Raw genomic sequence first — 25,075 nt, forward strand, 5'->3', positions numbered from 1 at the left:
GTGGTTTGTAGTTCTCCTTGAAGAGGTCCTTTACGTTCCTTGTTCATTGTATTCCTAGCTATTTTATTCTCTTTGTAGCAATTGTGAATGGCAGTTCGTTCTTGATTTGGCTCTCTTTAAGTCTGTTATTGGTGTATAGGAATGCTTGTGATTTTTGGACATTGATTTTATATCCCAAGACTTTGCTGAAGTTGCTTATCAGTTTCAGGAGTTTTTGGGCTGAGATGATGGGGTCTTCTAGATAGACTATCACGTCATCTGCAAATAGAGACAATTTGGCTTCCTCCTTTCCTATTTGAATACCCTTTATTTCTTTTTCTTGCCTGATTGCTCTGGCTAGAACTTCTAGTACTATATTGAATAGGGGTGGTGAGAGAGGGTATCCTTGTCTAGTGCCAGATTTCAAAGGGAATGTTTCCAGTTTTTTGCCCATTCAGTATGATATTGGCTGTTGGTTTGCCATAAATAGCTTTTATTACTTTAAGATACGTTCCATCAATACCGAGTTTATTGAGGGTTTTTAGCATAAAGGGCTGTTGAATTTTGTCAAAGGCCTTCTCTGCGTCAATTGAGATAATCATGTGGTTTTTGTTTTTGGTTCTGTTTATGTGGTGAATTACGTTTATAGACTTGCGTATGTTGAACCAGCCTTGATTCCCCGGGATGAATCCTACTTGATCATGGTGGATCAGTTTTTGATGTGCTGTTGCAATCAGCTTGCCAGTATTTTGTTGAAGATTTTTGTGTCTATGTTCATTGTGGATATTGGCCTAAAGTTTTCTTTTCTTGTTGAGTCTCTGCCAGGTTTTGGTATCAGGATGATGTCAGTCTCATAAAATGATTTGGGAAGGATTCCCTCTTTTTGGATTATTTGGAATAGTTTCAGTAGGAATGGTACCAGCTCCTCTCTGTGTGTCTGGTAGAATTCGGCTGTGAACCCATCTTGACCTGGGCTTTTTTTGTGTGGTAGGCTCTTAATTGCTGCCTCAACTTCAGACCTTGTTATTGGTCTATTCATAGTTTTGACTTCTTCCTGTTTTAGGCTTGGGAGGACACAGGTGTCCAGGAATTTATCCATTTCTTCCAGGTTTACTAGTTTATGTGCATAGAGTTGTTTGTAATATTCTCTGATGTTGGTTTGAATTTATGTGGAATCTGTGGTGATTTCCTCTTTATCGTTTTTTATTGTATCTCTTTGGTTATTCTCTCTTTTCTTTTTTATTAATCTGGCTAGTGGTCTGTCTATTTTGTTGATCTTTTCAAAAAACCAGCTCTTGGATTTATTGATTTTTTTTGAAGGGTTTTTCGTGTCTCTATCTTCTTCAGTTCAGCTCTGATCTTAGTTATTTCTTGTCTTCTGCTAGGTTTTGAGTTTTTTTGAACTTGCTCCTCTAGCTCTTTCAATTTTGATGATAGGGTGTCAATTTTGGATCTCTCAACTCTTCTCCTGTGGACACTTATTGCTGTATATTTTCCTCCTGAGACTGCTTTAAATGTTTCCCAGAGATTCTGGCATGTTGTGTCTTTGTTCTCATTGGTTTCAAAGAACTTCTTTATTTCTGCCTTCATTTCATTGTTTATCCAGTCAACATTCAAGAGCCAGTTGTTTAGTCTTCATGAAGCTGTGCAGTTCTGAGTGTGTTTCTGAATTCTGAGTTCTAACTTGATTGCACTGTGGTCTGAGAGACTGTTTGTTATGATTTTCATTCTTTTGCATTTGCTGAGGAGTGATTTACTTCCAATTATGTGGTCAATTTCAGAGAATGTGTGATGTGGTGCTGAGAAGAATGTATATTCTGCGGATTTGGGGTGGAGAGTTCTGTAAATGTCTATCAGGTTTGCTTCCTCCAGGTCTGAGTTCAAGTCCTGGATATCCTTGTTAATTTTCTGTCTGGTTGATCTGTCTAATATTGACAGTGGAGTGTTAAAGTCTCCCACTGTTATTGTGTGGGAGTCTAAGTCTCTTTGTAAGTCATTAGGAACTTGCCTTATGTATCTGGGTGCTCCTGTATTGGGTCCATATATTAGGATCGTTAGCTCTTCTTGTTGTGTTGATCCTTTTACCATTATGTAATATCCTTCTTTGTCTCTTTTGATCTTTGTTGCTTTAAAGTCTATTTTATCAGAGACGAGAATTGCAACTTCTGCTTTATTTTGCTCTCCATTTGCTTGGTAAGTCTTCCTCCATCCTTTTATTTTGAGCCCTTGTGTATCATTGCATGTGAGATGGGTTTCCTGGATACAGCACACCCGTGGGTTTTGGCTTTTTATACAATTTGCCAGTCTGTTTCTTTTGATTGGGGCATTTAGCCCATTTACATTTAGAGTTAATATTGTTATGTGTGAATTTGTTACTGCCATTTTGATGCTAGCTGGCTGTTTTGCCCGTTAGTTGATGCAGATTCTTCATTTTGTTGCTGTTTACCATTTGGTATGTTTTTGGAGTGGCTGGTACTGGTTGTTCCTTTCTATGTGTAGTGCCTCTTTCAGGAGCTCTTGTAAAGCAGGCCTGGTGGTGACAAAATCTCTGAGTACTTGCTTGTTCACAAAGGATTTCATTTTTCCTTCACTTATGAAGCTTAGTTTGGCTGGATTTGAAATTCTGGGTTGAAAGTTCTTTTCTTTAAGGATGTTGAATATTGGCCCCTACTCTCTTCTGGCTTGTAGGGTTTCTGCTTAGAGATCTGCTGTGAGTCTGATGGGCTTCCCTTTGTGGGTTACCCAACCTTTCTCTCTGGCTGTCCTTAGCATTTTCTTCGTCATTTCAACCCTGGTGAATCTGACGATTATGTGCCTTGGGGTTGCTCTTCTTGTGGAATATCTTTATGGTGTTCTCTGTATTTCCTTGACTTGAATATTGGCCTGCCTTGCTAGGTTTGGGAAGTTTTCCTGGATAATATCCTGAAGAGTATTTTCCAGCTTGGATTCATTCTCTTTGTCACATTCTGGTACACCTATCAAACGTAGATTAGGTCTTTTCATGTAGTCCCACATATCTTGAAGACTTTGTTCATTCCTTTTTGTGCTTTTTTCTCTAATCTTGGTTTCTTGTTTTATTTCATTGAGTTGATCTTTGAACTCTGTTATCCTTTCTTCTGCTTGGTCAATTCGGCTGTTGAAACCTGTGCATGCTTCACAAAGTTCTAGTGTTGTGTTTTTCAGCTCCATCAATTCACTCATATTCCTCTCTTAAGTTGTCCATTTGTGTTATCATTTCCTCAAATCTTTTTTCAAGGTTCTTAGTTTCTTTGCATTGAGTTAGAACATGTTCTTTTAGCTCACAGAAGTTTCTCATTACCCACCTTCTGAAGTCTGATTCTGTCATTTCATCACACTCATTCTCCATCAAGCTTTGTTCCCTTGCTGGTGAGGAGTTGTGATCCCTTGTAGGAGGAGAGGTGTTTTGGTTTCGGGTGTTTTCCTTGCTTTTGCAATGGTTTCTTCCCATCTTTGTGGATTTATCCACCTGTCATCTTTGTAGTTGCCGATTTTCCGATTGGGTTTCTTAGTGGACGTCCAAATTGTTGATGATGAAGTTATTTCTGTTTCTTAGTTTTCCTTCTAACAGTCTGGCCCCTCTGCTATAGTACTGCTGAGGTCTACCCAAGGCCCTGCTTGCCTGGGGAACACCTGCAGCAGCTGCAGAACAGTAAGGGTTGCTACCAGTTTCTTATTCTGCTACTTTGTCCCTGAATGATGCCTGCCAAATGTCAGTCTGATCAGTCCTTTGTGAGGTGACTCTTGGATATACGGGGGTCAGTGAGCTGCTTCAGGAGACAGTCTGTACTTTATAGGAGCTCAAGTGCTGAGCTGTGAGCTTTATTGTTCATTCAGAGCTGCTAGGCAGGTACGTTTAAGTCTGCTGCAGCAGAATTCATGAATCCCCTTTTTTCCCCCAGGTGCTCTGTCCCGGGGCATTAGGGCTTTATTTATGAGTATCCTTTGCACTGCTGCCTTTTTGTTTTTTTTTTTTTCAGGGCTGTCCTGCCCAGCAAGGAGGCAGCATAGTCACTGCCTGCCTGCAGAGGCTTTGCTGAGCTGCTCTGGGGTCCACCCTGCTGCCATGGGCTCTGCCCTGCTGCCATGTGTATTTCCCTGCAGTCCTGTTTATATGGGTGTGGTTAGAACTGCTGTGGTGATGGTTTCCCGCCTCTGTAATGGCAGACTCTCTCTGTTATGGCGGGTTGCCTCGGCAACGGCAGGCTGCCTCAGCAATGGCAGACTACCTCCGTAGGGGCAGAGTGTTTCGGTAATGGCAGATGCCCCTCCCTCACCAAGCTGCACCATCCTGGGTTCAGCTGTGCTTACCGTGAAACTCTCAACCCCGAGCGTTTCCAATTACAGTTTTTTTGTTTGTTTGTTTTTGTGGGGGTAAGACCCACTGTGCCTGATCACCTGGCTCCCTGTCTCAGAGCCCTTTTTTTTTTTTAAGTTGAATGGTTGATTCTCTCCCAGGTGTTCCAGTTGCCTGCTGAAAGGGCGCCGGGATCTGTGTGATTTCCCGTGCAGCAACCCACTGCGCCGGCTGAAACAACCTCGCTGCCTGGGAATCTCCTGGCCTGGGGCTTTATGTTTCAGTCCCTTTTAATCAGATGAATGTGCTAATCTGCCTTCCTGGATCTCCAATTGCCAGTTTAACAGGGCAACCAGACCAGTGTATTTTGTACAGAGAGCCACTGCGCTGCGGCGCCGGCCAAAACAGCCACGCTGGCAGCCCGTGCAGCTCCTCCACCTGGGAATCTCCTGGTCTGTGGGCAATAAAGATCTGTCTGGAAATGCGGTGTCCACTCACCCTCTGCACTTTCACTGGGAGCTGCAATCCTGAGCTGCTCCTACAGCGCCATCTTCTCTTCTTCCAAATTTTTAGTTTTATTGAGGTATAATTGACAAAGAAAACTTGTGTATCTTCAAGGTGTGCAACATGATGATTTGCTGTACATACACATTGTGAAATTATTACCACAATCAAGTTAATTAACATACAAATTACATCTACTTAAATTGAAAATAGTTCTTTATAAATTTGGCTTTCACGAAAAGTCACTATTGGTGAATTTATCTGATTCAGACTAATGAAAATTTAAGACAATGTCTGTTAGTAGTGTTGAGTACTTTAAGAAGTATTTTTTAGATTCCTGAGCATGTTAAAGAAGTATTATCTTAATGAAGCATGTAAAATAAAACATCAACTCAATCATTAAATTCCTCAGGGCAGAATATTAAATAATCATGAGATTAACCAGGCTTACTTCAAAGCTGATTTGGAATGTTTTACTCTTTATTACTGAAAGCAGTTATATTAGTCGAATATAAGTGTTGAGTACATTTTCATTAACATGCGATGTATGTCCAGTTACTTCTAAGTGAAGTCCACTGTATGGTCTTCATAGAGTGTCATCATTCAATAAATGTGCAATAGAAAAGCTTATTAAAATTTTACTTAATGTAAAAGATTGAAAAAGTACAATGAATGTAATGTAATTGAAATAATTTGGAGTCCACTTTAAATCAATTTCTTTGTTAATTTCAAAATATTAAAAGTACGTGATCATACTGAGGATTTGTTCAAACATGTCACTATGGACAAAATAAGAATGATATCATATTATTCCTAGGTTATTTGAAAAGGAATATTAGCTTTTCCTAGTCTAAAAATGGAAAAAATAAAATTACTAGCTAACTTATTAATAAAGTAAGTATCTGACATACCAGTTGCTTATACAAGTGAGATGTAGAACCGAATACAAATATGGTTATCATTGGCTAGGATGGTATATTATTATACTGGAATCTTAATTAGAACATTGATGGCTTTTCCAGTGATTCTTTTATTATGCTGATAGTCTCTGTCACCTAGGAAAAATAATAATATGTGACTTATCTGTTGTGTGAAATCTTAAAGTTTGAAATAAATTGCTATATTAGACTAAAAATTCTATTACAGAGTTTAGGTAATATGGAGAAAGTATGTGTTTTTCTAAGACTGTGATTGAATCAAGTCTTGCAAACTAGTAAATTTCGATTTAAGTAAAATATTGTTCATTTTAAGACAGAATATTTGATAAAAACCAAAATTGTTCCTCTTGGCTTGTGTGTGATTCGAGGAATAGAGCATAGGGAAAAACCATGACTGTTTGGAAAATGCTGGCTTGTACTGGGCTTTGCTGGTAGAGTGATGGCTCATAACTACAAATAGAACCAATAAGTTGTTGAAATGTAATTTTAATTTATTTTTTTTAAAATTTTATTATTAGGCTATCAGCTGCAAAGGTCAACACAGCATATCCTATACTTTGTCGAGGAATCAGACTGTGGTGGTGGAGTACACACATGATAAAGATACGGATATGTTTCAGGTAATATTTTTATTTTTTAATGGAAATTTTAGCATATATTCCTTCAGTTCTTTGTTTTTGTTATGTAATCAGATCTTGCAGCCCAGTGTCTAAGGGGAAAGAGTTGAAGATAATATAAAAATTTTTCTTGTTTGGTTTCTGAAAGATTAAGAAAAAAATTCTTTAATTGTAAAAGGAAATTATAAAGGCTACATTCTCAGACCTCAGTGCAATAAAAATAGACATTAATAGCAAGAACAAAATTTTAAAAAGCTAACCACTTTTAAAAACCAACATTTTCAGAATACTTTCTGAATGACACATGAATTAAAGGGACATCAAAATTACATTTATAGGTCTTTGCAGAAATAACTGTGGGAATATTATGTATCAAAACTGACGAGATGAGGCTAACATCTTACTCGGAAAAAATGCCTTAAGTGCTTTCATTATAAGAAGAGAGAAAGAAAGAAAATCAAAGACCTAAACATTTATCTAAAAAGTTATTTTTTGACAAAGGACAGCAATTAAGAAAATACAGGATGGGTTTGGATGTAGTTTTAGTGGTATATAATAGAAAGTCCAGAAGTACCTCAAAAGAAAGCAGAAGGAAGAAAATAATAAAAACATTCATCAGTTAATGAATTTAAAAACAAGAGAATTAATGAATATATCAAAATGTAGTACTTTAAAACCACACAAAATTAAAATTTAGGCTAATAACAGAAAAAAAGCAAACATGAGTTGAAATTAATGAGGCTTTGCATTTCCATATGGAGTATTAAATTATTACATAAATAATAAACATTTAAATGTAAAACTGAAGGAACAAAGAAGTTCTAGAACAAAATTTAGAATTCACATTCTTGGAATAGGGAAAGATCAGTAGCAAATAAAGAAATAGATTTTACTCTGTACATCTTCACTTATTTTTAAATGACCCAAAATTAAAAGTCAAACAAACTAGATAGAGACATTTAAGGCAACAAATCAAGTAGACAAAGGATTGATACCTCTAATATAATAATCACTTTTCCTATGCTTTCAAAAATGGGCAAAGAACAAAACACATAATTCTCAGAAGAAGAAATGTAAATGGCCAACAAATATATTAATATAATGTTCAAAATACCAAATGAATTAATAATAAAATACTCTTTATTACATATTATTGGAAAATATTAAATAATACAGCACTGTAAAACATTGTATGGAACTGGTCCCCCTGGTGGGACTGTGAATTGATACAGCATTTCTACAGGGCAGCATTGCATTACTACCCTGAATTTCAACACTCAGACCAATTGACCCAGTAATTCTAACTTTAGTAATTTTTATACATAAATAATTTAAAAATATGAACAAGGATTTAACCAAAATGTTGTTCATTCTAGTGTTTTGTATACTAGTGAAAACCAAAAAGTTGTTCATTCTAGTGTTTGTATACTAGTGTTTGTATACTAGTAAAAAAACTAGAAATAAACTTACACTTCCAGGAGAATGATTGCAGTATGGTGCATTTAAATGCAAAATACCATGCAGCCATTGCATGATTATTAAATGGGAAATACAATAAAATAAGTGAAAAAAAGTGTATGGCCACTTTATTCCTTATTTTTGTATGCACACACATAAACATAGGTATGGGGGAGAGATGGGACTAGAAAGAAATGCCTCAACTCTTTTTCCATTTTCTATAACATTGTGAAGTGTAGGCCTAATCTGGATCACCTACATCACACTTTTGATTGAGAAAGAAAGAAAATTTTATGTGTTTTTTAAATGTATTTGTAGTAGTCCTGAACTTCAACACCTCAGACTGAGAGGAAGAGCCAAAGGCAAATTATAAACGGAGGAAATATTTACAACTTGTATCACTAAAGGTTAATGTCACAAATATATAAGGTACTCCTGGAAATCTCTTTTAAAAGACCTACAGTCAGATAGACAAATAAGCAAAGGATTTGACAGGCAGTTCATCAAAAAAGGAAAATCATTAGCTCTTAAAAATAAGAAAATATGCTCACCTCATTTACAAAAGAAAAATGTGAATTAAAACCACATAGAGATACCACTTTTCGGTTGTCAAACTGGCAGAAATCCAAAAGGTTTTGTCAAAGATGTGGGGAAACCAGACACTATCCTACGTTCTATAAATTGATATAGCATTATGGGGTAGCAATTTGAAAATACCTATGGAAAATACAAAATGTTTACACAGTTTGACTCAGCTCTTCTCTCTAGAGACTTACCTCAGAGATATCCTTACCTGCATGCAAAATGCCATTTGTACAGAGTTATTGCTCTAAGCATTGCTTAATAGGAAAAGATTGGAAACAACCTAAATGTTCTTCAGTAGTGGACCAGTTCAGTAAATTTAGGTACAGTTATACAGTGAAGCCCTCCAATGGTATAAAAAAGAACAAAGAAAAGCTCTGTATATAGCTGCAGAAAGAGCTCCAAACATATTAAACGAGTTATATATTAATATTAAATATATTGGGTCATATTGATAATATATTCAATTAACATTAATTTAAAATATGAAATTAAATGTTAAATAATTTTAAATTATTAAATGTTAATTTAATATTGTAAAATGGTTTAAATAATGCTTATATGCATTAAAAAATAATCTCCAAAATGATTAACAGGACATTAATTTAGCAGTTGCTTTTGTGTGGAAGGGGTCTGAGCAGGTGGTATACAGGGAGATATTTTACACTTTTTGATTTTTGGAACTGTGTGAATGTATTAGATATTTTAAAAACTAAATAATCGTAGATTACAACATAGTCCTAGATATAAACATAATTATTAAAGTGCCAGTTTGAACTCAAAAGTAAGATTTATCATATTTGGGCAAAATACTGACTGTGGTTTTACTCTCCATGCCGTTTGATTGTATAATCTTCTGAATGTCTTTTCTTCTTATTCTGTTAAATAAATTATCTCCCTACATAAGTATATGCATATTCTTTTCTGTTGATGTTTCTATGGAATTTTATTATATCTTTTTAATAACTCCTTAAAATTATTTTCAATTTATAAGTTTTTTTTACTAACAGTAGTAGTAAAGATTTTAAAGACTTTTTTTTTTTACAGAGAGAATTCTTGATACTGAGAAAGTGAATAAAGCCTATTTCACAATTGTCAGTGATACTTTTTTACCACTTAAAAAATTTATTGTGTTGGTACTGTTATAGGTAAATGAAGTACTTTCAAAGTGTGAGACATTAAATTTCTTTAAAAAGAACCTTGTTTCTTAAAAATTTTTCAAAGTTTCCTAGAGTATTCTTTAGCGACACATCTCACATGGTGCATTCTGCACTGTTGGACAGTCACATTCTACTTACATGCCCACACTCAACTCTGCAGAATGAATTCAAGATTTAGTTGAACTTTTTCAGTTTCCTGTTGCTAACTTCTGTGTACTTTATGCATACTTCCTACTTTGTCATACAGAATATCAAAAGACTCAAGATTTAATAAAATTCATAATTTTTAAACTGCAAATTCACAGCAATGAAAAATACAATGACTTATTACAGTTTGGTGCCACTGCTTTGAATCATGCTAAAGCACCAGCAGCTTTACCCACCGTTGTTCTAGCACCATCAATGTAGAGAACAGTGCAGTGGAAAAGGTAGTTAACATCTTTGTATTATGAAAGCAATTTTGGCCTCATGGACCTAGACCCCATGGCAGGGTCTCAGGGACCCTCTGGGGTTCATGAACTACATTCTGAGAATACTGATTTGTACCAACCTCTTAATTTCATAGCTGAGAAATCTGGGTCTTTGATAGGAAAAGTAAACTAAGGCCAGAGGAGGTATTAGGGGCAGAACTAAGATTTAGGTCACTGAACTTTTCATTCTCTGTATAGTACCAGCTCAGCCTCTTTAAATAAAGTATGGTAAGCCGGCCGGGCGCAGTGGCTCAAGCCTGTAATCCCAGCACTTTGGGAGGCCGAGGCAGGTGGATCATGAGGTCAAGAGATCGAGACCATCCTGGTCAACATGGTGAAACCCCTTCTCTACTAAAAATACAAAAAATTAGCTGGGCATGGTGGTGCATGCCTGTAATCCCAGCTACTCGGGAGGCTGAGGCAGGAGAATTGCCTGAACCCAGGAGGCGGAGGTTGCGGTGAGCCAAGATTGCGCCATTGCACTCCAGCCTGGGTAACGAGAGCAAAACTCCGTCTCAATCAATCAATCAATCAAAATAAAGTATGGTAAGCCGAGCAAGAATTCACATGTTTCTTAAGGAAACCTAACACATTACATTCACAGACTAACTGGACCTTTTTGAGGATCATTGGCAGATCGTTTTAAGCAGAGAACTAAGCAAATCTCTTAAGACCTTGAAAAGACAGACTTGTTTTAATGTTTTCCTCCTTTAACAAGTTTATATTTCCAAAACCCACTGCTGACAAAAATCACCAAGTAAAAAGCACTACAGCACTCATATTTCTCAAGTATGGACCTCAGTGTAGAGAGTTTGTTTTAGTCATTCTCATCAAAATGATTTCTAGGTTTGAGTATTTAAAGGCAGAACATCAGAATGAACCAAGAAAGGGCTTCGTGCTGCATTTCCCACCGTGGAGTCAGTCAGTAGACTCCAAACTCAGAAGTCTTACTGCCTGAAGAGAAAAATCAAAGCTAGATCTGGATTTAAGGTACAAGAAAGTCTGAGTTAAAATAATCAGAGTAAGGTCTTTGTCATTATTTTCTGGAACAGGTAAATAAGAAAAGAAAGAAAAGTATAACAAGAAAGTGAAACATAAAGGAGAAAATAGTTCTTGGAAGGAATTAAGGAAGTGGTGCATTATCTATCAGTGTCCCTAGAGTAAAGCGCGGTGCCAAGTGCCTTCTACCCATGGGGGCTAGAAGACTGGGTGGGTCCTGCAGATAGTGTTCAGGGGTCCTTTCTCTCAGATTTTACAGTTTCACAGCCTTCGAACCTGGTGCTAAAAGGCCTCATATTTTTGGGTTTTGTTGAGGGTAGGGGTTGTTTTTTAATTTAGTTGATTTACTGTAGTTTTAGATGATACCATTTAATTAGTATCTATTGAGTTAAGGGGAAAATGTTAAAGAATATCTACATTTTTCTAGTAGATGTTTCTACAGACCTTGTGCATGAGCATGCATGTGCAGGTATGTGTGTTTCTCATAGGATTCAGGCTCCCCTGTCATAATCTTCCAATCACCGTTTTCATCTCTTGACCATCTATCATGTCAGAAACTCCTTTGTTGACTGGGGAGGGATAACAAAGCCTCCCCTCTGAAGGAGCCTACATCTGGAGAAGGCAGACAGACCCCAAATAAGTGAGCCCACCAGGAAGAGGAAACTGAATGCAAAGGCTCCAAGTCAGGATCACAGTGGAAGAGGACGGAAGTGAACTGAGATGGACTTGGAAGCGTAGGTAGAGGCTGAGAGGTAGGGCCTTCAGGCCAGCTAGAGTTTGGGATTTATTCTAGGAGTTTTGGGAAGCTGTTGGAGGATTTTAAGAGGGGAAGAGGTATAATCTGATTTACATTTTTATACGATTTCTCAAACTACTGTATGGAAAAGAAGCTAGGTAGCAAGTATGGAAACAGGGAGACCAGTTTGGAGGCTAAGGTGATAGAACTTAAGTAAGAGATAATAACCAGAAGCAGGATGGGAAAAGTGGAAGGATTGAGGATGTGTTTGGAGGTACAGCTAACAGTGTTTACACAGAGCTAATGTGGGCATGGAGGAAAGTGAAGAATTGGATAATTCTTAGGTTTTGATTTTTAGCTTGAACAAATTGGATGTTAGTCAGTCATTGATATAGGGAAGCCCCAGGGTGAAGGGAGATCCAGGTTCTGTTTGGCACATATTACATTAGAGGTATTTATCAAACATACAAGTGGAGATTGGTTGTGTTGGTCTGAAGCTCAGGGGAGAGATCAAGACTTTCAGCTGATAAGTGGGATTTGGTGATACTGTCTGGGAAGAGAATAGAAAGAACAGGGAAGGGGACTATTTACCAACTAGCCCAAAAGTGGTTCATTATTTTAATACCAGTTAGAAATGGACCAGGATATGCTGGCTCAGCATAAGCCCTGGACTTAGCAATATATTGATTGTTGGAATCTTAGCATGAGTAATTTCAGTAGAGTTGTGGGGTAGGAAGCTTAGTTGGAGTGGGTTGAGGAAGAAGGAAGTTAAAGAGATAGGTGAGGAAATGGAGGAAATAACTAATGACAGGTTTTCCAAAAAGTCTTGCTGTTAAGGGAATCAGAGAAACAGGCCTGGAGGTTGGGATTTGCTTCCAGGTGAAGGAATGTGTTTTTAAAGGTGGGAGACTAGGCCGGGTACGGTGGCTCAAGCCTGGAGTCCCAGCACTTTGGGAGGCCGAGGCGGGTGGATCACGAGGTCAAGAGATTGAGACCATCCTGGTCAACATGGTGAAACCCCGTCTCTACTAAAAATATAAAAAAAAATTAGCTGGGCATGGTGGTGTGTGCCTGTAATCCCAGCTACTCGGGAGGCTGAGGCAGGAGAATTGCCTGAACCCAGGAGGTGGAGGTTGCGGTGAGCCAAGATCACGCCATTGCACTCCAGCCTGGGTAACAAGAGCAAAACTCTGTCTCAAAAAAAAAAAAAAAAGGTGGGAGACTAGTTCAGAGCAGGGCTACTTGAACTGCACTCCCTCTGCCAGGCAATAAAACGTTTGTTAAAATGCAGAATGAGATGGCATCTCAATGTAGTTTTGATTTGCATTTCTCCAATGACCAGTGATGATGAGCATTTTTTCATGTTTGTTGGCCTCATGTATGTCTTCTTTTGTAAAGTGTATGTTCATCTCCTTCGCCCACTTTTGAATGGGTTTGTTTGTTTTTTTCCTGTAAATCTGTTTTAGTTCTTTCTAAGTTCTGGATATCAGCCCTTTGTCAGATGGGTAGATTGCAAAAATTTTTTCCCATTCTGTTGGTTGCCGATTCACTCTAATGACTGTTTCATTTGCCGTGCAGAAGCTGTGGAGTTTGATTAGGTTTCATTTGTCTATTTTGGTTTTTGTTGCCAATGCTTTTGGTGTTTTGGTCATGAAATCCTTGCCCACACCTATGTCCTGAATGATTTTGCCATGTGTGTACCTATGCAACAGTCTTGTATGTTCTTCACATGTACACCAAAACCTAAAATGCAATAATAAAAAAAATACAGAATATGAGCACGCAAGTGGAGAGGAAACAACGGTTTGGCATTGCCAAAACATCGAAGTTCATGATTATCTTTCAAGCACTCATTTTTATCGTATGTTTAAAAGGCATTAGTGATGGGTTAAAATTTAAAACAACAACAGTGCGGGTCCTTTAACCACAGAGTTTGAGAAGCTCTAGAATGTTTGTGAGAGCTGATGACATGATCCAGTATAAAAGGAGAAATTGGTGACTCAGGAAAGAGGAGATAATATTAGGAGCAAAATCCTTGGGAAAGGGAGAATATTGGAATACCAAGTGTCAATGGAAAGGAGCAACAATATTTCATCCTTATCCTAGGAGGGGAGTCAGAAAATAAAGTTATAGATGCAGCTGCAGGGAAATGTATAGGAGTTGGTTGGCAGAGAAGAGAAAAAGGGGAAGCCCTTCTAGATGCTTTGATACCATCTTACCTGTCCTGGCTTCACCTGACATCCAGGCAGACTGACACTTTTCTTACATATATAAGATTCAACATACTGAATGGAGCAAAGTTCTTATTGTAGCTAGTTATATGATTGTCACCAGTCTGTGAATATCAGCTGAAATTCAGAAGCATCCTGGCTTGTGTGCTATATGAATATCAAATGAAATTCAGAAGCATCTTGGCTTATGTGCATGATTGCCTTTAAAATGATGTAGAGTTGATCCAGTAGTCAAAAGAAAGAACAGGCTGAAAGTTTTCCACATTGAGTGATTTTTCAGCAGGAAAGTGAGGTAGTATTTTTTTTTCCTGGAAAAGGCAACATGAGGTTTGTGTCATAAAGTATGAAATTTTACCAGCACTCTAAAGGTTAGATTTAAGTGGAAGCAAACTGATTGATAAACAAATCGTATGTATGACCAGTCAAAGTAAGTGTCATGACTTAAAATCATTGATCCTAGCAGTGTGATCCAGTTAGAATAAAACTTCCTGTTTTACAGTCGATTTTAATTATTTCATTAAGACATTAATTTAATCCATTTGGCTAAACTCAGAATGTAGCCCTTCTAGGAAAGAGTAATTTCTCTACACAAGAAGGAACAGTTATGAAACATTCAAACTAGCGGGGTGGTTTTGGCTTTGAACTTATAACAAAGAGTTTGAAAAGTCATTGCCCTCTTCCATTGAGATGGACAAATCTTGAGACGATGATTGTTGCTGTGAGGCTCCAGGTTTGGTGAGATGACTGGGGAATTTTAGAATTTATCACATTTTACTCCTAAACTTCATTGGAATAGAAGCTCAGGATGGGTTCGCCCCTAAGTTTGAAGTAGGCTTTGTTTTTACCTTTATACTTTTCTGTATTTGTTAAACAGTTTGCAGTAAGTCTTCATTACTTTTCTAATTTTCTTTTTTAAAAATGTTTAACAAAATTAAAGCATTCTGAATCAGTAGAGTTTCCAAGTTACCCAGTTTTTAAATGAATCTAGTAGAGAAAAGATTTTGCAACTTGAGAAGGATGAATTATATGAGATGATTTTATAATATGTCTAATTTAGATTTTACATTGCATTTTTTAACAAGTTATGTGTTTCCTAAACCTGAAATGCATGTATCTAGGCAATATGCATCCGTTCAAGTTGTTAAGTTTCAGAGAAACCAGCAGTTTAGTTCATTCCAGGCACATTTCATTAGGACAAGAAATTAAAGGTTATAAAAAACAAGAGAAAATAGATGTCTATTGTCTGTTGGTTTTAGAGAGATAGTCTGTACATGAGAATGTATATATGAGATTTAGAAAAGAAATTTATTGTTCCAGGAAGCAAGCTGAGCTAAGTGATGTAAGATTTTTTTTTTCCACTTTATTCATTTAGATGAAAATGTCTTACATTGCCTAGTTTGTAGATAGAACTTTGAGACCAGAATAAAAATACCTTGGAAATGACTTTTGGGAGCTTTATATGCATACATCTCAGGGCCCTGCATTCCTCCCATTGACAGCTTCAGAGTCAAAGTTAGAATTGTTGGAAGATAACATTAATATCGTATTTAGGGAGAAAGTATTCATTTACCTATAAGTGATTTTTAACCTAAGAAGTTCCTTTGGCACATAAAACATTTAGCACTGTTTTCCAGTTAGAGATTTATAAACCAACATTACAAAAATTTTTAAATATTCCATCTTGAGGATTTCCATATTTATAAACAAATAGTTTTCCCAGTTCACAGGAGAGAGTAATAGCTGTCTTATTTGAATTTACTGAATAGGACAAGCTTTGTTAAACCTTTGTTCGATGCTTTGTTAGAACTTTGTTCCGTCTTTCTAATGAAATAAATTCTTTGGGCTGGACGCGGTGGCTCACGCCTGTAATCTCAGCATTTTGGGAGGCCGAGGCGGGCAGATCACGATGTCAAGAGATCAAGATCATCCTGGCCATGGTGAAACCCTGTCTCTACTAAAAATACAAAACTTAGCCGGGCATGGTGGCACGCGCCTGTGGTCCCAGCTACTCAGGAGGCTGAGGCGGAAGAATCGCTTGAACCCAGGCGGAGGTTGCGGTGAGCCGAGATTGCACCACTGCACTCCAGCCTGGCGACAGAGTAAGACTCCGTCTCAAAAAAAAAAAAAGAAATATATTCTTTCTGGCAGCATGTCAATCTTTACAAAGAAAGATTAGCCAATATAATATTATTGACAATTGTTTAGACTTCCCCAAGAGAGTTTTTTAAAAATCCAAAGTTGAAATGCTAAGAGCAGCTTTTGAAATCTTTCCTTTGACTGCATCCCAGACTTTGGGCTGGCTTGATAGCCTTCTCATTCATGCTGAGCAGTGTTAATGGACATTTATCTCTGTGTCTGGATTAGGGCTGTTCTTGCTCAGTGCTGTGAGTCATGTTGGATTTACCTAACAAGGGAAACCATTCTGTGGAACTGGGCAAGAAAGTGGGAGGCAAGAGTTCCTTGTTTATTTAAAATCTTCCTTTTTAAACCCAGAGATAGGGAAAAAAATGCTGCGAAAATAATATTGCTTCCTGGATCCAAGAGATAAAATCTGATGAGTGCTGAAAGATCTGTTGTCCTCTTAATTGAGCTTTTTCTCAATACTTTAATGAACTAAAGAGTGGCATAAAGTGAGTTAAGCAAGATGAATAAGTTCTGGAGATGTGCTGAGCATCACTGTGCCTGAGATCAACAATGGCTGCATTGTGTGCTCAGATATTTCAGAGGATAGATCTCATATTGTGTTCTTACCACAATACAATAAAATTAAATATATATACATATTTATACAATATACATATATATATATATAAAAATATACATATATATATATATATAAAATGGTTGGTTTCCCTAATATCTTCCCTAGTTAAATAGGAAAAGGAGCACAAATGAAAATCTTGCATTAAATTCTGATGCTCAGAACAAAGATAGTGAATGTTGAAGGGATCCTGAATGCCTTTTCCATGTGGGTAAAATACAGCACCATGCTATTTTCCAAGTGAATCACGAGCACATTTGATTCATTTAGGTGGGCAGATCAACAGAAAGCCCTATCGACTTCGTTGTCACAGATACGATTTCTGGCAGCCAGAACACGGATGAAGCCCAGATCACACAGAGCACCATATCCAGGTTTGCCTGCAGGATCGTGTGTGACAGGAATGAGCCTTACACAGCACGGATATTTGCCGCTGGATTTGACTCTTCCAAAAACATATTCCTTGGAGTAAGTACTGTCAAGAAGTACGTGATTTCCCGAAAAATGCTTATAATTATGATATGGAACATTTAGTTGGAGCAAAAAAAATTGGCTTTATATGTTGCCTCTAATGAGGTTTTGCAGATTTTAGTTTTCAGGTGGCCAGTTTGAGAAACTGTCATTAAAAATCTGAACATTAATAACCATTACTTGTTCATTATATTTTTTTATATTGTAATATTTACAGTAAGTTTTTAAGTATGCGTAGAACATTGTCCATAAAGCATTTATGGCAGTTATAGGTTTATTTCAGAGAGAGAAATAAATGGCCAAATTTAGATCATTAGGGCTCAGAGGAAAATGTTAGTGATTCATTCATTCAAAAATGTTTTATTGAATGTTTGCTATGTTTTATACTGGGTGTTTTAGATGTGGGATTACAGAGAATAAAACAGACTTAAATCCCTGTCCTCATAGGGTTTCCTTGTAAATGAACCCCAGAAGTTTTAGTGAATATCCAGGTTTACCCTAGTTCCCTTTTGAATTAGGATATTTTTGTAGGGAAAAAAGAACCCACTCAAAATGGTCTAAAAACAATGAAAATGTACTGTGCCACATAAGAATTGCTGAAGAAGGCCAGCTCCAGGGTTGGTGGTTCAGTGGTTCTGTGACATCCAGGGCCCCAGGTTCTCTCTGTCTTGCCTTCTGCCTCCCATGGCGCACCAGCCTCTTCATGAGAAGTCTTCTTCTGGGTGACAGCTGACTCCTGCACTTCCACATGTCCCCTGCCACGTGACAACTTCCAACCAGAGAATAGGGTGGCAGAAGCACTGTTTCTTCCTTGTCTCTTCTTAGAGCACAGATGCCTTTTACGGAAGCTTCCCAGAAGATATGTGTCATCAATCAGAGCCCAGACATGTTCTATGCCCACCTGTAAACCAGCCATTGGGAAGAGGGCTACGAGTGTCATGTTGGCTTCATCAGGATTTCCCTCCCCTCAGCCTCGTGAACAGTAGCTGAGCTCTGTCACCAAGAAAGCTGAGGGGAAGAGCTGTGGCACAGGCACCCAAGAGTGTCCTGTCATCATGTCAAGCTACATGTGCCATCATCTTTGAGAAGATAAACACTGATTGTTGGGAAAACATAATGGCCCCGACTTGTTGGCTTCACATGTTTTGAATTTTCTGCCTTTAATAAAAAATGTTTCTTTATGACTATCCTTACTTCTCTATCCTGACAATGAGTACATAGAAAGCACTTTTGGGTAGCAGAATAAGAGCATGGCCCAAATATAACTGAAAAGAGAAAGCACACCAGATTCCTGGAATCACATGGGGTTGTGGGGAGTGTAAAAAGAATCAGAGGGAGGAGCCCAGCCATCAGTTTTTTGCAAGCTCTTGAGAACTATCATATGTGTCCAGTGATAAATCATTCATCTGTTTCAACACTTTTATATTGCCAAAATAATTGCATATTTTATCCTTGTGTGATTATAAGCTTTAAATAGAAAATGCAAATTCATCACCTTCCTTCCCTCTGCCTCTACGCAATGAATTAAAGAAATTCCAGAATCCTTTCCATTTGAATGTCATCTTAGCCTGCTTTTTGTGTTCTGCCTTGTACTCTCCAGGAAAAGGCAGCAAAGTGGAAAAACCCTGACGGCCACATGGATGGGCTCACTACGAATGGCGTCCTGGTGATGCATCCACGAGGGGGCTTCACCGAGGAGTCCCAGCCTGGGGTCTGGCGCGAGATCTCCGTCTGTGGAGATGTGTACACCTTGCGAGAAACCAGGTCGGCCCAGCAACGAGGAAAGCTGGTGAGTGCACTTCACTCTGGAAAATGTTCCACACAACACAAGCCTAACACAGAGGCTGTCGTTTTCCCTCCCCTGAGGTTCAGAACCTTTGTACGGGTCCAAGCACTGTGTACCATAACCCAGGAGAAGCAGAATTCCACAGGCACCTGAAAGCAAGAGGGAAAGGGCCTTATTTTCTTCAATGGCCCAACTTTTCCCATAGTGGGAGTAAGTTGCCTTTTGCTCCTTACCACCTTAAGAGCATTATCTTTTATTATAGACCTCACCACAAAAATCTACTTAAATTCACTTTAAGGAAAATAAACTTATTTTTAGTGTAAAACTTTATTGATTTGGAAAACATTTGAGTAGTCCAAAAACAATTAGTAAAAATTATGAATTAGAGAATTATTTATAATTAGCTGGGCATGTTGGTGCACACCTGTAGTCCCAGCTTTTCAGGAGGCTGAGGCAGGAGAATTGCTTGAACCTGGAGGTGAAGGTTGTGGTGAGCCAAGATCGTGCCACTGCACTTTAGCCTGGGCAACAGAGCAAGACTCCATCTCAAAAAAACAAAAAATGAATTATGCCAGATGCAGTTGCTTACGCCTGTAATCCCAAGCACTTTGGGAGGCTGAGGCTGGCAGATCACAGGTCAAGAGATTGAGACCATCATGGCCAACATGGTGAGTGAAACCTCATCTCTACTAAAAATAAAAAAATTAGCTGAATGTGGCGGCACATGCCTATAGTCCTAGCTACTCAGGATGCTGAGGCAGGAGAATCGCTTGAACCTGAGAGGCAGAGGTTGCAGTGAGCCAAGATCGCACCACTTCACTACAGTCTGGTGTCAAGAGTGAGACTCAGTCTCAAAACACAAAACAACAAAAAAAAAGAATTATTTACTAGACCTTCTGCAACTAAGAAATAGTTAAGTCAGCTGGTTTTCCCCTTGAATTCTTATATATTAATGCAGAATTCTCTATATTGTCCACCAAAATCATAGTTAGAACTTTTCACTTGAAATAATTTATATACTACATTGACCTGGCATGTTAATATTTTCCTATAAATATCACCACTTATCCCCATGCCCTAAAGCAGTTTTTTAAACCCATTCTTCCTTGGAGAATAATTATAGTACCTTAAATGTAGAACTTTGGGTTTCTGATCTTGCTATAGCCATGTGGCATAGCCGCTGAAAGATTTTTACTAAACTATCCATTCCTGTACTTTTGCTTAATTTGTTAGGTAGAAGCTAGAATGAAGGAGAAAAAATGTCTTTTTCTAGAAGCTAGAAAAGAAGGAGTTTTTCAAAACTCCCACAGAGCAAAATGTATAAGGAGTAGAGGATTTGACCTAGCACTTTTCAGAGAGAAGGATCATCACCAAAGATGTCTAAGATGGAAAAAGAAGTTGGGAGCTATAAAGAAAAACTAAAACCAGATAGATAGATAGATAGATAGATAGATAGATAGATAGATAGATAGATAGATATAGAAGCTGGGAGCTGTTTTGCTACCCTGATTTGCTGTTCTTTACTGGAAGGGAATGGTTATTTTTATTTCTATTTTACACCATTTTTCAGCTATAGGCACAGCTTCTGCATTTTACAATGCATATGGCTGAAATAAATATGAGAAGCATTTTCTAAGGAAAATCGTGCAATTTCAATGAATTTTGTATAAATGTTTTCAAGAAATTGTAAACAGAGAAGCAAATGTGACAGGAATTTTTCTAAATAACCTTTTGTTTCTGATCACTGGATAGTTTTATACAAAACTGACCTAGCTTGGCCAAACTGGCTATTCATCATTATAACAGCAAGAGTAAGAAGTCAGTAAATGGTTGCTGATGCAGGTACTACATTAACATTTCCGACATCAGCTCACTTAATCTGCACAGCAGCCCTCTAAGGGAAGTAGAGTCATCCCCATTTCATGGATAAAGACGCTGTGGCTTGAAGTTAAAGACTGCCCGGTGTCACAGAGTTAGAAGTGGCAGCCAGTGGGATTCAGACTCAGGTCTCCCCGATGGAGAGTCTGGACATCTAATACTACTGGGTGCCGTGTCTTATGGATCTGGGGATGGTTTACATCTGGGCATTTGCCTCCTGGGTGACTATAAAGCATACTCTGGTGTCCGTAGGAAGCATATTTGACTGGGAGGGCAAATCATGGCATGAGTTTCTCATCCCCTTAGGTAACTGTGCCAACCTGGCTCACACTGCTATGTATGCCAGAGAATTTTACGGTGCTACCAAAAAGAAAGAACTCTGAAATTGGCTTGTATTAATTGGTTGTATTAAATATACAGGGTATTTTTGAAGTTAGTCCCTGTAAACAACACTTAGAACTACATAAAATTGTGCTGTCCTATTTGATAGCATCTGATGAAGCTGGCCAATTACAAAGGCTTCCATCTGTCTGATCTTGGGCTCATGGGAAACTGAACAGATAAATCCTTCCTGCAGTCTCCTCCTGTGAACCTCTGGAGAACAGTGTTTGTCTGTCTTCAAAGAAAGCTTACTGACTCTTTGAGCTTCTGTTTCAATTCATGACTCATTGGTCCTGTACACGTTGCTGGTGGCATTTGATATAAATTATGTTTATCTGTAAATTAGATTTTGGGGATGGTCTCTGGCAGTACTTGTCATTTGCAGTATAATACAGAAATACGGAAATAAAGTGATCTGCTGAAAGTCTAAAATACTTGTTAAAACAGTAGTAGTCACGTTGTAGAGCTAGTACAGGTGGAAGATTATGTATTGATACCATACTCAGCATTTGATATGAATCAGTATACTAATGTGTGTGTAACAAGAAATCACCATTGTTTTTCATCATTATAGCAAATGAGGGAACCTCAGTACTTTGTACTAATCAACAGAATTAATTACATGTGGGAGAAATGTCATTTCAGGCCTTTAACCCCCTGAATAAATAGGTGAATGGAGTTTGGATTGCACCCTACTTCATCTAGTTGATGATAACATACGGTAACATTTACAGTATTACTCTAGGAGGCCCTTGAGTATTTAATTAAATTATATATGAGGTATTTTATTAAACTAAACTGGCTTTGTATAAAATTAAATTCAGTTAAGTTGATCGCATACCCAATTTTAGGTAAAAATTATAAAAATAACCATAGAGTAACTGTTCAGGCTCTACCAGGTGCTTTACATTAATTGTCTTTCCCGTGTTGCTGAAAATAACCTGTGATGTCAGTGTTGTTATTGTGCCCATCTACAGATGAGGAAACCTGGGCTTTAAAAAAGATTAAGTCACTTGCTAGTAAGAAGTGGTGGGTGGGGCACTGAATTCACTACCCTGTGCTTAGATAGTTGCTACGTAGGGTACATTAGTTGCCATCGTAGACACCAAATAAATGTCTCTTACTTCCACAATACTGTCAATTCCTGTGCCTGCTCAGATGATCTCGATCTCCTGACCTAATGATCCACCCACCTTGCCCTCCCAAAGTGCTGGGATTGTAGGCATGAGCTGCCTCGCCTGGCCCATAGCTTTTCTTTTGTGGTAGAATTTAAGGCATAAAATTTGAATTCATGCCTACTAATGATTGCTAAATCAGGCCACCAGGTTCAAGTCCTAGTTTCATCGTTTAGTTCTATGGTCTTGAATCAATGACTTAACCTCTCTGCACCTGGCTTCCATATCTCCTAAATTGGAATAAGAATCCGCATCTAATATGATAGTTGTGAGAACTAAATAAATTCAGTAGCTGGAAAGGATTGGAAGAGTGCTATGTCATGCTCTGTAACTGGCTGGTGGTTATTACTAAGCAGGGGTTGCAAACTGGGGATATGGCAGAGAACACCAGCCCAGGCTCTGGCCTCGAATTGCATGGTCCAGAGGAGGTCACAGACTAGGCCGCAGATCAGCAGATACTGTATGATGAGCACAGTCATGAGAAGGTACCAAAGGTACTTTCCCTCTGTGGAACACCTACCCCAGATGTGGGAGTCAAGGGTACGTGAAATATCAAAGACCATACACCCAAGATTTATAGGAAGACTGTTGTTTACCAAGAACTGCCCTGCAGGAGGAAAGGGGACTGTTCCACAGCCAGAGGCTAAGCCACCACCGCACCTCAGCTTCTTAGCACATCAGGGTGATCCTCTTAGACACAGCTTCATCCTGTGATGAGGCCTCCCCTGAAAATTGCCTGTGGTCAGCAACGGCAGTCTCACAACACCCGTTAGAGGAAAGGAGACTGGATGCTTGGTATAGGTGGTGGGGTGGGGAGGGAGCATCAGCAAACTTCAGGCTGTTAGAAAGGAGTCACAGTGTGTGTCTTAAACAGTATTAAGATTTATCATTTTGTTGAGCCCTTAACTTTTTCTAACAACTAATATTTGGAAAGGGTGATTTCTTCATGCCAAGAAAAATGTCCAGGGCAAAGTAACATCAGGTGAGACCTGGATGACAAGTAGGAGTTTGCCAGCCCAGGGCTCCAGCTGAAGCAGGGCATGCCGAGGTGGAGTATTATAGGCAGAGGTTGCTCTTGCACCTGCCTCTGGTTGGTCCACGGTGGTGCGTTCATGGACTCCAGCTCCTTGCAGCTGACTGCAGCCAGTCCTGGTGTACAGTTAGAAAGGATAGAGCTACAGCAGAAGTCAAGTGGCCGCATTGGGAATGACCTTTTATGTGTGTTAAGAAGCTTGGGCTGTACCCCAAGGGCAGCAGAGAGCCACAAAGTCCTTTGGACCAAAGATGGACAAAATGTCTGGTGCTTCCCATACCTCTTCCTTTTTTCCTTATAGGGTTCTTTTCCTCCACCCCAGGCCCTGTCTCTGTCCTCAGTCCTCTCTGCCCTCCCTGGGACCCTGCCTGGGCAGTGTCATCCATTCCCACAGCTTCACCTAGGTGCCAGTAACATCCCAGATAGGTTTCTGCAAGCCTGATTCATCTCCCGCCTGCATCACATGTGCCTTATAGGCATTTCCACCGCCGATGCTCTGCACATCCCCTACATTCAGCACACCCAGAACTGAACTTGCCTGTCTTTTGGTCTTGCACTTATTTAGTTCTTACAACAATTCTGTAAGACATGTAATAGCAGTATTCCAGTTTAATGGAAATGGAAGCCAGAAACAGAGAGGTTAAATCATTGACTCAAGACCACAGAGCTACTGAGTGGTAAAATCAGGGGTTGCTCCCTCATCTGCTGTTTCTCTGTGTTTCTCTGTCTGTGGAAAGCACTGTTCTACTCAACCAGACACATAATAGACTCTTGCTCAGACCAAGAGCTGTGTGCCATCAAGTGGAATTTCTTTCTGTCTAGTCCCTGTGCCGCTTGTCTGTTGCCACTGAGACTCTGTTTGTTGAGGTGTACTCATCCTCTCTACCCAGAGAGAGCACCAGCTGCCTCTCACCCCTCCAACCCACCCTCCAGGGTTCTAGAAGTGACCTTTTTAAAAGGTAAATCAGTTCTTGCAGAGGTACCTAACCCTCCCACTGACTCCCTCTGAGCATGGACTCCAGCCTCCCTCTCCCGCCTGGGTCTCTTCTCCTGCCCACCTAGTGCCGGGAACTGCATCCATCCTTGTTGAGCCTGGCCACACAACCCCATTGAACTCCCTGTTGCTCCCTTGGTGCATATGCCAATTGGTCTCTCATCCCTTCTGCTGCTGTGCCTTCCTGCTATCCTCCCTCCTGAAGCCTGACATCTTTCTCAAACCTCTGTTAAAGAAAAACCTTTCAGAAACCATTTCTGACCATCTGTCATCCTCAAAGTAATAGTAGCTGGTATTTACATAGTGTTTACTGCATACCAGACATTGTTCTCTAAGAACTCTTTGCATTTAATTATCTAACACAACCACCTTTTCTAAATTTTAACAAGGGGAAACTGAGGCATGGGGAGTTTAACCTGCCCAGCATCATACAGCTAATAAGAGAGAGTGCCAGGGTTCAAGCCCAGAGTCCACCCTCCTGGCTGCTTGTAGCGTTGTAGCCTTGCACAGCACTTTACGGGCCTTCATGCACTCCGAGCTCTGGGCATGTCTGCCTTCCACTACTGATGAGTAAGTCTCAGCAGGAGGGGGAAGAGGTTTTATTGGC

The 25,075-nt window shown here is 39.0% G+C and overlaps 1 protein-coding gene across 1 annotated transcript in view; it reads left to right on the plus strand.

Moving 5' to 3' along the window:
* The window catches only part of PELI2 (pellino E3 ubiquitin protein ligase family member 2), a 184,336-nt gene that overhangs the window by 153,852 nt on the left and 5,409 nt on the right, over positions 1-25,075 (plus strand). Inside the window, exons 3-5 of the mRNA XM_035260598.3 lie at positions 6,255-6,356; positions 17,021-17,218; positions 18,822-19,010. Of these exons, the coding sequence (XP_035116489.1) occupies positions 6,255-6,356; positions 17,021-17,218; positions 18,822-19,010 (489 nt within the window). The remainder of the gene's footprint in view (positions 1-6,254; positions 6,357-17,020; positions 17,219-18,821; positions 19,011-25,075) is intronic.

The sequence above is a fragment of the Callithrix jacchus genome, chromosome 8 (genome assembly GCF_049354715.1).
Source record: "Callithrix jacchus isolate 240 chromosome 8, calJac240_pri, whole genome shotgun sequence".
Lineage (NCBI taxonomy): Eukaryota > Metazoa > Chordata > Mammalia > Primates > Cebidae > Callithrix > Callithrix jacchus.